This window comes from Rattus rattus, chromosome 2 (assembly GCF_011064425.1).
Source record: "Rattus rattus isolate New Zealand chromosome 2, Rrattus_CSIRO_v1, whole genome shotgun sequence".
Taxonomy (NCBI): Eukaryota; Metazoa; Chordata; class Mammalia; order Rodentia; family Muridae; genus Rattus; species Rattus rattus.
The window spans coordinates 41,076,507-41,088,870 of record NC_046155.1 but is presented as its reverse complement, the minus strand read 5'-3'; the positions used below and the strand labels follow the sequence as shown (position 1 = coordinate 41,088,870).

Here is a 12,364-nt window from a genome sequence, read left to right as displayed (position 1 = left end):
GGTCCTGGAAACCTGATTAAGGCAATGAGAAAATGAAGAAGGGACAGATCCACAGATGCCTTCTAGGTACCAAATACCCCTTTAGTATTTATAACTGGAGAAAGAGGGATAGACCTCTCTGTAGGAGGTCTCTGCAGGGAGCAACGTCTGGCTGTAACCAGCTGCACTCATGCTTTTTGTACACTGTGTCAACATTCACACACAGACTGGAGGAAGGCTTTGCCAATTCCCATGGGTCTGAGGGCTGGTCTTTGTCAATAATTTGTATTCACTCAGAGCATCCTTAGCTCCCAACAATTTTTAATCACACCGAAAACTAAGAGCAAAGAAGTAGTCATTTTGAAGGCATACATAGAAAGGAGGCATCATAATGGGAAGGCATGTCTCAGGTCAAGTAATCAGAGCTAGAATAAGATAGTAACTAAACCCAACCACCATGTGAAAGCATTCTTAGAATATTGACTTTGAACATTTGCCAGCCTAGTTGCTATTTTCCTGACTTTATTCAAATGTAGTGATAGCTTATTGTATCTCTATTTTTGAGATGCTTTTATTCAAAATCTGGTCCCTGTGAAAGCGCTAAAAACTCGGGTTTCCACTAGGAGTGTTCACTAACATCCTGAAGTGTGCGGAGTCACATGCACATGGATGCTTTGCTGTAGTAATCAACCAGCTTCAACTTGATGCACTCTGAATACTGAAGAAGTGGCTTTCAGTTTAAAGTCCGAGGGAACCTCTCGAGTGGGACTTGGCTGGTAGGGGTTCCTGGGTACGTCTGTCCTGTGAGCCTGCCTTGCTGCCCCTACCCCCACTGTACAGCTTACTCATTTCCCCCCTGGACTTTTTTCTCAGGCGTGCGGGCAGCAGCTGGGTCTTCCACATCCTGGCACAAGAAGAGCTAAGAGTGCCTGATGGCTAAATTGGTGCCAGTCACGAACTATGAATCCTCACTAGAGTTCCCCTTTCCTCCGTCTGGTTGGATTTTTTTACTCTAGTACAGACTGAGCCTCTCTGCCCAGCTTAGCTCATAGTGTTGCTATAAGCCCAGCAGACTTAGGGGAACTAGAGGTTCAGGACAGTGTTTTGAATTCTTCCTACTTTTCCCTTTTGTTGACAGGTTAAGGTTCTGGTTAAGGCATTTAGAGATGTCTAGATCAAGAACCCTGAACGTACTTTGGAAGTAATTCCCATACCTTTATTAGGTAAAGCTTCATCCATGATAATCCAGTCCTTCCAAGATAGCCTGTTACTCTTTGCTTTCCTCTTGAAAATGTGGAAGCAGCTTCGGTTAGATTTGTTACTTGTATGGTAGTGACACTGCTATATATTGACCAGATAGAACACTGAGGGTGTGAGAGGATGCATAGTGAGAAGATGCTCTCCATCCCACAGTAGACTGTAGACTCTGGCATGATCTCAGCTATTCCTGAGTGACATAGCCTCAGCTGAAGTAGTGGGGAAAGATCTGACATGAGTGATTTCAGAGAGCAAGTTTGTCTAGAAACTATATAGCCAAAAATAAAACTATAGAAACACTGTATTGTACCCATAAACTTATTTCTCAAGGAGGCTAACAATTCTGAAGATGATTTATGGGACTGGAAAAGTAACTCAATTGTTAATGACTTTGGCTTGCAAGCATTAGGATCTGAGTTCACATCCCCAGAACCCACATAAAAGGCAGGGCATGGTGGTACATGCTTGTACTTAGTGATGGAGTGACCAGAGGTAGAAACAGGTAAATTCCAGAGCTGGTTAGCTAGCCAGCTACAACATAAAGTTCCAGGTCAGTAAAAGGCCCTGTTCAAAAGACAAAAGGTGCCTGAGGAACAACAGCCGAGATTGGCCTGTGACCCATACATCTATTCACACATCTTCACACATATACCCCTACACAGATATGAGCACACATACATACTTGTATAAAAATAGCAACTCATAACCAAGGAGAATTGTAAATAAAAGAACTAATTTCCTACTGTCAGAGAAATCACAGACTGAAGGCTACAAGTGAACACTGGGTTAGACTTAAAAGATTTTTGTTGTTCTTTCTCTCTCATTTCTCCCACTTCGGTTTTTCGAGACAGGATTTCTCAGTGTAGCCCTGGCTCTCCTGGAACTCACTCTGTAGAACAGGCTGGCTTCCAACTCAGAGATGTGCCTGCCTCTCCCTCCCAAGTGCTTGGATTAAAGGTGTGGTGGCACTACACCCTAGCAGAATTTTTTAACATATGTATATATATGAACTGTTTTTTTGTGCCTGGTGTTCAAAGGAGTCAAAAAAGGGTATCAAGGGGTTGGGGATTTAGCTCAGTGGCAGAGCACTTGCCTAGTAAGCGCAAGGCCCTGGGTTCGGTTCTCAGCTCCGAAAAAAAGAAAAAAAAGAGGGGGGGTATCAAATCTTATGGAAGTGCAGTTAGAGCCACAAACCAACGTGTAATGCAACCTCTAGAAGAGCACCAGTGCTCTTAACCACTGAGCCATCCCTCTCTCAGACCCTGAGACTTAGAGACTTTCATACCATTGTATATTTAGTTTGATATATGGAGAATAGTGACAGATGTTTGTGTAATGTGGGTTGTTACACACACACAAACACACACACACACACACACACACACACACACACACATATGCACGCATGCATATTTCCCAGCTCTTTGAACTGAGAGACTTTAGAAGAAGTATCATTCTAATAGCATACCTAGATCATGGTTGGCTGGTTTGTTTAATTTTAAGATAGTGTCTTACTATGTAGCTCTGACTGCCTTGTAGTTTCCTATGTAGAGCAGCTGGCTTCTAATTCACAGAGAAAAGCTCAATGGGGGTTGAGTATAGTGGTACTTTCCTTTAATTCCAGCACCCAGGAGACAGCCAGATAGATCTATGTGGGTTTGAGACCAAGCTGATCTACATAGTGAGTTCCTGGACAGCCAAAGTTAAATAGTGAGATACTATCTCAAAAAATTAAAAATAAAAAAATAAACTAAACAAAAGCAGCAAGATGGCTCAGCAGGTTAAGACATTTGCTGCCAAGCCCCCAGACCTGAGTTCCACTCCCAGTAGAAGAAGAGCTGTCTCCCAAAGGTCTGACCTCCGCTAGCATGCTATGGTGGAAGTACATCTTCACACATACACAGACAAACAAAGCAAGAAGCCCAGTGACCAAAGATGGAGCAACAGGAGCAATGACAAAGACTTATCTGATGGCTATTCTTAATTGGCTATATCTATTGGATTATAACTCAGTGTATGAATATATACTAGTCAATACTGATGACAGTAATAACCTGAATTTCTTTGTAAAAGAAATTAAACTAATTTAGGTAGATATTCCTTCCTCCAGAAGGTTGAGCGTAATCTCGCTCAAGTTTAATGTAGCCTTCCCTGAATAGGGGCTAATCATGGCTCCCCTTTAAGAATGGAGTACCTGAAAGGAAAAAGTCACCCTACCTAGCGCAGAGACTGGGTACACCTGGTCCAAGCGACTAAAGTGAAAGTGGGCCCTGTGAGGGCAGAGAGATGCTGTGGGATAATGCCGGTCCCCAAAACAGTACATCAGAAGAGTGACCTGTGAGCGCCTTCTAGAAACTAGTAGCCACAGTCTAAGCAGAAGAGCATCAAACCCAAATTGGAGGGCAGTCTATCAGGTAGTTCTTTTATCAAGGCTGTGAAGAACAAGGAGAACTGAGAAACTTAAGGAGAGTGAGGGCTCTTGACACTAATTATAAAGGGATACATCTGATTCCCTCTTAGAGCCATGGCATTAGTGGGAAGACTGGTGAGACCTGAATACTACTTAGAGTTTAGGTGGCCATGTGCTGATGCTGAGCTCTTAGTTTTAACAAATGTACGTAATTGGTGAATGTACTATGTGAGATGATAAAGCAAGAAGACTGCGTGAAGGTTGTACAGAGACTGCATTGTCTTTGCAACTTTTCTATTAATCTAAAATTATCCCAAGGCAAGTGTGGTGGTGTGTGCCTTTAATCCTAGCACTCATTACTATTATTATTACTATTGTTATTTTCAAGTGTTCTGTGCACTCTATAAACACAACTTTTCTGTGTTAAGATCTTGTCCTATTTTCAGTGCACACAGAGCTTCAGTCTTGTTTCATGGGAGCTGTTGTGAATAATGCTACTGGGAACATGGCGTATGGCATTCTTCAGATATTAATTTATTCCCTTTGCTATATGAAACGGGAGTGTTACAGCTCAGTTGTAGAGGCTTTTTTCCCACTGAGGAACCTCCATACTCTTTTCCATAGCAGCTGTACTAGTTTACTTCTCACTAATGATGTTGTGCACAGACTCCTGTTTCTGTCTGTCCTTCCAGCCCTTGTCGCTTGTCTGTTTTGTAAGCACCATCCTGACAGGTATGAAGCCAGAACATCCAGTGCCTTTTAAATGGACAATTTTGCTAAATTTGTATCTAGGTACTTTCTTTCTCTTGCTCTCTCTGACCTACCTCTGTGGATGTGCTACCTGCTGGGTTATTCACTGTTAGGGATTGAGCTCAGGGCTCAGTGCATGCTGGGTCAGCACTCAGTCATCTGAGCTGCACTTTCAGCACTGGTTTTGTTTATTTGTATGGCCTTTATGCCATTTGTCCCCATTCCTCTTTTATGCTGTTTTATAGGTGGTTGTGTGTATATACACAAAGGGTTTTTTATTTCATAATACTAATTTGTACATAGCCACTTTATTTCTTTTAAAGATTTATTTTTATGTATATGAGTACACTGTAGCTGTCTTCAGACACACCAGAGGAGGGAATCAGATCCCATTACAGATGGTTGTGAGCCACCATGCGGTAGCTAGGAATTGAACTCTGGACCTCTGGAAGAGCAGTCAGTGCTCTTAACCGCTGAGCCATCTCTCCAGCCCTCACCTTATTCTTTCCTTTTTTTTTTTTTTTTTTTTTTTTTTTCGGGCTGGGGACCAAACCCAGGACCTTGCGCTTCCTAGGTAAGCGCTCTACCACTGAGCCAAATCCCCAACCCCACCTTATTCTTTAATTTGGAATTTCTACATATACAGACATTTCAGTTACAGATAAAATACGTATTTTTCTTTTTTAAATACTCGACACTGCATATTTGAAATGTGGCCGCTTCTTTCTTAGTTAGGACGGGATCTTATCAGCAGTGTGTGGTCTCTTAGCACAGAGCATGTTGTAAACAGGAAACACTCAACCATTGAACCCTGGTTAACTTTTTCATATTTCTTTTGTTTCTTCTAGATGTGAAATCCGGTGGCTATACAGTGTTACAAGTAGTAGAAGCCCTCGGGTAAGCACCTCTATTCTGGAATATTCTTCAGTCTTGCCTAGATACTTCAGTGCACTACTCCCTCCCTAGAACTGATTTTTGCCTTGTAGTTAAAAGCCTCTGGTCCACATTGGCACCTCAATCTAAACTAGTCTTGGATTGTTTTTTTGAGAAAGGTACAGCCTGTAATCCACATGGGTTCTGACTCAGCCTGCAGTAAAATAGTAAAGTGGGTGACTCCGGCCTTCCACTGTTGTCTCATTGGAACTCAAATCCCTCTTGTGCTTCTTTAGATCCACCTAACCCCTTTAGGAGTCTCATTGCCCCAGACAGCGCAAACATAGAATGCTTGGGAGGGTGACTGTGCCAGATCCCCTCTAGAAAAAGAATCAGACTAGAAACGTGCCTGTAGTCTAGGGCTTGCTTTCCTCAAATCTTACACCTGATACCACTTAAGTTAACCAGTTTTATTAAGTTATTATTCAAAACACTGTCTTCTGAAATAGGATAAACAAAACAAAACAGGAAATTGGAAGGTTTAAAAACTCACATTTTCACCTTCCCTTTTTTTTGGGGGGGGGGGTGCGCTTTGGTTTGGTTTGGTTTTATGACAGTGTCTCTCTAGGTAGCCCTGACGGTCCTGGAACTTGCTCCATAGACCAGGCTGTCCTCAAACGGAGGAATCCACCTGCCTCTGCTTTCTGAGTGCTGGGATTAAAGGTGTACTGCTACCACTATAATAGTTTTATTGAAAATATAATTGACACAGGGCTGGAGAGATGGCTCAGTAGTGAAAAACATGGGCTGCTCTTCCAGAAGACCCAGGTTCAGCTCCCCGTACTCATCTGACAGCTCACAGCTGTCTGTCTCATTCCAGTCTCAGGGGATCTCACACCCTCTTCTGGCCTCCATGGGAACCAGGCATGCACGTGGTACACATACATAGGGGCAAAGCATCCATACACAGGAGTCTTCGATCTGTATATTTATATACAATCTGTATTAAATATATACAATTACATATTTATACTGACATACACACATACACACACACACACACACACACACACACACACACACACACACACACACATCTGACATATCAGAGCTCACTAACATGTCTAATTCCCTGTGTTCTTTCCCACAGTCACCGTTCGAACATCTTTATTACCCCAGAGTGAACTCCTGCTCTTCAGCACCCATCCCCTTAACCCCTCTTCTTCCCAGGCCCTGGAAATCCATGGATTAACCTACTATGGAAATAGCAGATCTGTAGAGCCCCAGCTGTGTGACCTTTGTGTCTGGTTTCTCTCACTGAGTGTGTACTTTATCTTCCTAATGCTGTGATAAAATACTGACAAGAACAGCTTAAGGGAAGAAAAGGTTTATTTGACTCACAGCTCAAAGGGTAAAACAGAAAGCCCAGTGGCTGGAGTTTGAGGCATAAATGATGTCATATTGCATCCAAAGACAGAGGTCTTTCCATTCATACAGTCCAGGATCCTAGCGCATATAATGTTGTTTCCCACATACAGGGTTAGTCTTCTTAACTCAGTTTCATCAAGAAAATCCTCGGGGCTGGGGATTTAGCTCAGTGGTAGAGCGCTTACCTAGGAAGCGCAAGGCCCTGGGTTCGGTCCCCAGCTCCGAAAAAAAGAACCAAAAAAAAAAAAAAAAAAATCCTCAACAGGAATATTTACTATAGGTAACCCCTCATAGTATGCCTAGAGGTTTGTCTCCTGGGTAATTCTAGATCATGGCAAGATAATAACCAATGTTATCATTACAGCAGGTTTGCAAGGTTTGTTTGTGTTGTAGTGTGTTGGTTCTACATTTCCTTGCTTATACCAATGACCAGCATTCTGTTTAACTGTTGATGGGTTGTGATGGACATCTGGGTTGTTTCCACCCTTGTGCTATTCTGAAAAATGATCTTATGTGCCTTGGTCCCTCTTTCAAATGCTGCAAATGCACAATATTCTGCCTGCTAAGCAGAAGCATTTCTGAGTTCCGGTCCTCAGAATACAGGAGTTGTTTTATTTCTATATCATTTTATGTTCCTTTATCTTCTTTTTTTTTTTTTTTTTTTTTTTTTTTTTTTTTTTTTTTTGAACGGGGGCCTGAACCCAGGGCCTTGCGCTTGCTAGTCAAGCGCTCTACCCCTGAGCTAAATCCCCAACCCCATGTTCCTTTATCTTTAAGGTTTAATTTAAAATTCTTGGGATCAGCTTTCCAGAAATCTACTTCCTGCTCAGGTTGTGTATAAGTGTGATCTCGGGAGAGCTACTCTGAAACCTCATCTTGTTGCTGCAGTTCAGCTGCTCCCTTACGAGTTAAAAGTGCAGTTGGAGGGACTGTGCTGGTGTGCTCCTTTAATCTCAGCTCTCAGGAGGCAGAGGCAGGCAGATCTCTCTGAGTCCAAGGCTGGGCTACACAGCTAGTTTGAGGACAGGTAGGGCTACATAAAGAAACCCTGTTTCGAAAAAATAAATGCTGGATTTAAAGTTGTTTCTGAGTTGGGAGAGACCTTGTCAAGCATGCACAAAGCCCTGAATCCCCAGAACAACATAAAATTGGGCAGCCTAGCTTCTGTGATCCCAGCACTCGGGGGTGAATGCTAAAGGATAAGTTCAGGGCTATACTCAATTATGGAGTCTAAGGCCAGCCTGGGCTTTATGAATCTGTCTCCAACAATGGGGGAAATGTATGCTTTCCATTTATTAAAGCTTGTAGGCTGTGCAGGCTGTGCCACCGATGACCTCGGTTGCTCAGAATTTCTGTTTCTCTTAGCAAGACTTTACAAACAGCCCAGTATAATTGGTCACATCTGAAATCCCAGGACTTTGGGAGTCTAAGGCAAGAGGATAGCAGTGAGGTCAGTGCAGCCTAGACTAAGCATGAAATCCTGTCTCCAAAAAAGGTACTGGGGAGGTGGCTTAATTGGTAAAGTGAGTTCTATTCCACCACCCATGTAAAAAGCTAGGTGTGGTGACTCATAACCCTGCCACTGGATAGGCAGAAACAGGAAGATCTAGCAGTTAGCCTAACCAGACAGCTCCAGGCTGATCAATGAGAAACCCTATTTCAATAAATAGACAACTCCTGAGGCATGACACCTAACTATGACTTTTGACTTCCATGCACATACATACACATATGTAACTGTGTCTGCACACAGAAATTTTTACTTAATTTTCGAAAGTCTGCTGCCTTCCTTGATTAGAAGCTGCAGCTAGCTGCCAGGCATCTCTGAAGCAGCGTGGATACTGCTAAGCTCTGTTTCAGAGGGATGTGTCAAGAGAAAGCATGGTGCCCATTAGGTGCCAAGTAAGACACACTGAAACCAACTTCCATTGACTGTGATGTCACCTGAGCTCTGTTGCTGCCAGGTTAATCAGGGTAGGTTTGGGCTTCAGTCTTTTTTTTCCCCCTTAGAGACAGGGTTTCTCTGTATAGCCCTGGCTGTCCTAGAACTCACTCTGTAGACCAAGCTAGCTTCGAACTTTAGAGATCTGCCTGCCTCTGCCTCCCAAGTGCTAGAATTAAAGGAGTACACCACCACTGCCTGTCTGGGACTTTGGTGTCTCCTGGACACTAATGTTATCTGCTCAGGAGCACCTTTATGGATGGTATTTTGGAGTGTTTGAACTTTTAAGAGGGCTTTGCTTTCTTTATTGTCTAAGTGTGACTAGTGACTAACTGCAGAATATTTTCATTATAATTTGAACTGGTTAATGACAAATGCCATCTATCTTGTTACCTCCCAGGTCCTCTCTGGAGAATCCAGAGCCCCGAACTCGGGCTCGAGGAATCCAGCTTTTGTCACAGGTGCTACTCCAGTGTCACTCCTTGCTCTTGGAGAAGGAAGGTACTTTCACCTTAGTAGGGGTGTCTCCCCAAATCACTAAGCCACGGCCTACAACATACACAGAGGGAAGGGTTATAGCATATCTCTGCACAGCTAATTCAGTGCCTTCTTTCCTTATTGGTATACATGGCAGAGATGACTGAAATTAAACAATAAGGTACAATACACATGGATTTCATATACAGTTTCTGATATTTTTTTCCGTGTCTCAGTGTCTACATCCTGTAAGCATATATAATACTTACTGCCTGGCCCTTTAAAGACGGGTTGGTAGGCTCTGTATTCAAGCCCTAGCATTTACAGAAACAGAAAGTTGGAGGGCTGTTGTTGAGGCTCAGTGGGTTCAGGCCCTTACTGTGCAAGCACCTGGCAGCCAGAGCTTGATCCCTGGAACTACAGTGAACGGAGAGAACAAGTTCCCAAAAGTCATCCTTAGTTAGAGCATCTCTAAAAATCAGAAAGCTTAGTAGTGGCAGAGCTCATGAAACTACTTTTAGCCTCCAGCACCAAAATGAAAGAGAAAAAGTTCCGTATGGCATTTGCAGGGCCTATAACATGTCTCAGAGGTAAAGGTGCTTTAGCCAAAACACTGAAGCCCTGAGTTTTAGGACTGGCTCTTGGAGTTTTCCACATGGTACGTAACTGGAGTGTCTTACTCAGTGTTCTGTTGCTGTGAAGAGACACCAGGACCACGGCAATTCTTACTTTATAAAAGCCTTGGGGTTGGGGATTTAGCTCAGTGGTAGAGCACTTGCCTAGCAAGCACAAGGCCCTGGGTTCGGTCCCCAGCTCCGAAAAAAAAGAAAAAGGGAAAAAAAAAAAAAAAGCCTTTAATTAGGGCTTGCTTACAGTTTAGAGGTTTAGTCCATTGTCATCATGACAGGGAGCATGGCAGCATGCAGGCAGACATAGTGTGGGAGAAATAGCTGAGAGTTCTATATCTGGATCCACAGACAATAAAGAGAGAAAGATACTAGGCATGGCTTGGGCTTTTGAAATACTTCCTTCAGCAAGGCCACACCTCTTAGTCCCTCTCTAGTAGTGCCACTCCCTGATAACCAAGCATTCAAATCTGTGAACCTTTGGGAACCATCCTTATTCAAACCACCATATATACATAAAATAATGAAGTTAAAAAGCAATTCAGAGGATAAAGCTGAGGGTCTCACTATGAGGTTATATGAAAATAAATAGTAAAAGGCTTTCCTGTTGTAGGGAAAGTTAAAATGGGATGACCTTAGGAAGCGGATAAAAGTAGTGGGTGGGTCTTCTTCTGCTGAGCTAACTAACACTGGATCTGGTTTATGTAGCAGTCCACCTGACCCTGTTCTATGAGAACCGGCTGAAGGACCACCATCTTGTGGTCCCGTCTGTCCTGCAGGGCCTGAGGGCACTGGTAAGTCCTTCTTACTGCTTAGCTCTGTTTGCAAGAGCCCTTGCACGGTCAGCCAGATCTGCGTTCTTACTCTAGAGGGTGTAGCCACCCTGTGTGGCAGGTCCACTTTACCTTATAATACACTTCACCTATGATCTATAGTTAGAAACGGTAAGGAGCTGTGGAGAATCCTCAACTAGAGAAAGTTCCGCACTGCATGCCTCTTCCAGAGCAGGGATGGTAGGATGCCCAGTTCCCCAATGAGACACATTGTAGAGTTGTATGTTAGAGATAATTTTCTCATATCTTCCCTTTTCCCACAGAGCCTGTCTGTGGCCCTGCCCCGGGGCCTGGCTGTCTCTGTGCTTAAAGCCATCTTCCAGGAGGTACACGTACAGGTGAGTGATAATAATTGCTAATTTGGGACTGGAGAGATGGCTCAGTGGTTAAGAGCACTGACTGCTCTTCCACAGGTCCTGAGTTCAATTCCTAGCAACCACATGGTGGCTCACAACCACCTGTAACAGAATCCAGCAATTCCTTCTTCTGATGTGTCTGAAGAGAGCAACAGTGTACTCACATAAAATAAATAAATTTAAAAAAAAAATTGCTAACTTTTGTTGCTAGTCTTTGTCTTGTGTACTTGACATGACTAGAATGAGGTAACAACAGATTGTCTTCCAGTTTTGAGTGCTTTAAGGTCTAGTGAGCTTGTACACAGGCAGCCCTTTCTATCAGGTAAGGGAGGAACGATGACACTAGAGCTGAACTGTCTCCTCAGCTGAAGAACTAAGGCATGCGTGGAGCAGGCGTGGGTTACCGGCATCACTGTGGGCTGGGAGTCAGTGCCAGGCCCTTTCCTTCCAGTCCTTTTAACTTGATCTTATGCTGGCATAGAGATTGTGAAGCTGGAAATACTTGTAGTGTTTGAAATAGTCTTTGTTCTCCTTTTCCACTTATGTCCTTTCTTCTCCACCCTCAAGTCCCTGCTACAGGTGGACCGCCATACTGTCTTCAGTATCATCACTAATTTCATGCGATCACGAGAAGAAGGTGAGGAGTCTGAAAAGCAAGCAATTGCTGCCGACCCCCCCCCCCCATTAGAAGTGGGGATTGTGCTCTAGGGCATATGTAAAAGGCCTCGGGCTGAAGAGTGATAAAGACTTGGGGTACAGACTTCTCCCAATGTAGGAAGGTTTTCAATTCTGGGTTTGAATAAGTGCACATGCACACACACACAGACTTGCACATATCTTCACTGAGTAATGGATCTAGGCAGGAAAGGAGAACAAGAGACAGCAGGAGGTCATCAGGCTTTCTGTCCCATGGTACAGCAGTGACCTTGTTCTCTTCTTTTTAGAGCTGAAGAGCCTAGGAGCTGACTTCACATTTGGCTTCATCCAGGTGATGGATGGAGAAAAGGATCCCCGTAATCTTTTGTTGGCTTTCCGCATCGTCCACGACCTCATCTCCAAGGACTACAATCTGGGTATGTTTTCATAGCAGTGAACTCGCTGGTTTGAAGTACTCAGAGGTAATGAACCTAATTCAACTTTATCCTTTCTGTGTTGCTGCAGGACCTTTTGTGGAAGAGTTATTTGAAGTGACATCTTGTTATTTCCCTATTGATTTTACCCCTGTAAGTAGCACCTTCATTCTGTATCACATACTCGAGAGTATGCACTATGTGGAGACATTGTTCTAGACAGGCGAACAAAACAGACAGTCCCTGGATTTGCATTTTGTTTGTTCAGTGTGCATGCGTGTGCATTTTGTGTAGTGTGGGTGCCTGAGAATGGAGACCAGAGGAAGATGATGAACGTCTTCCTTATACCTGCTCACTTGCTCA

The 12,364-nt window shown here is 43.5% G+C and overlaps 1 protein-coding gene across 2 annotated transcripts in view; it reads left to right on the top strand.

Annotated features, from left to right (window-relative positions):
- Window positions 1–12,364, top strand: part of Mms19 (MMS19 homolog, cytosolic iron-sulfur assembly component) — a 36,949-nt gene that overhangs the window by 6,460 nt on the left and 18,125 nt on the right. For both annotated transcript variants that reach the window (XM_032891979.1, XM_032891978.1), the window contains exons 2-8: window positions 5,245–5,293; window positions 9,040–9,140; window positions 10,451–10,536; window positions 10,839–10,913; window positions 11,499–11,568; window positions 11,876–12,004; window positions 12,093–12,154. In XM_032891979.1, coding sequence (XP_032747870.1) covers window positions 5,245–5,293; window positions 9,040–9,140; window positions 10,451–10,536; window positions 10,839–10,913; window positions 11,499–11,568; window positions 11,876–12,004; window positions 12,093–12,154 — 572 coding nt within the window. The remainder of the gene's footprint in view (window positions 1–5,244; window positions 5,294–9,039; window positions 9,141–10,450; window positions 10,537–10,838; window positions 10,914–11,498; window positions 11,569–11,875; window positions 12,005–12,092; window positions 12,155–12,364) is intronic.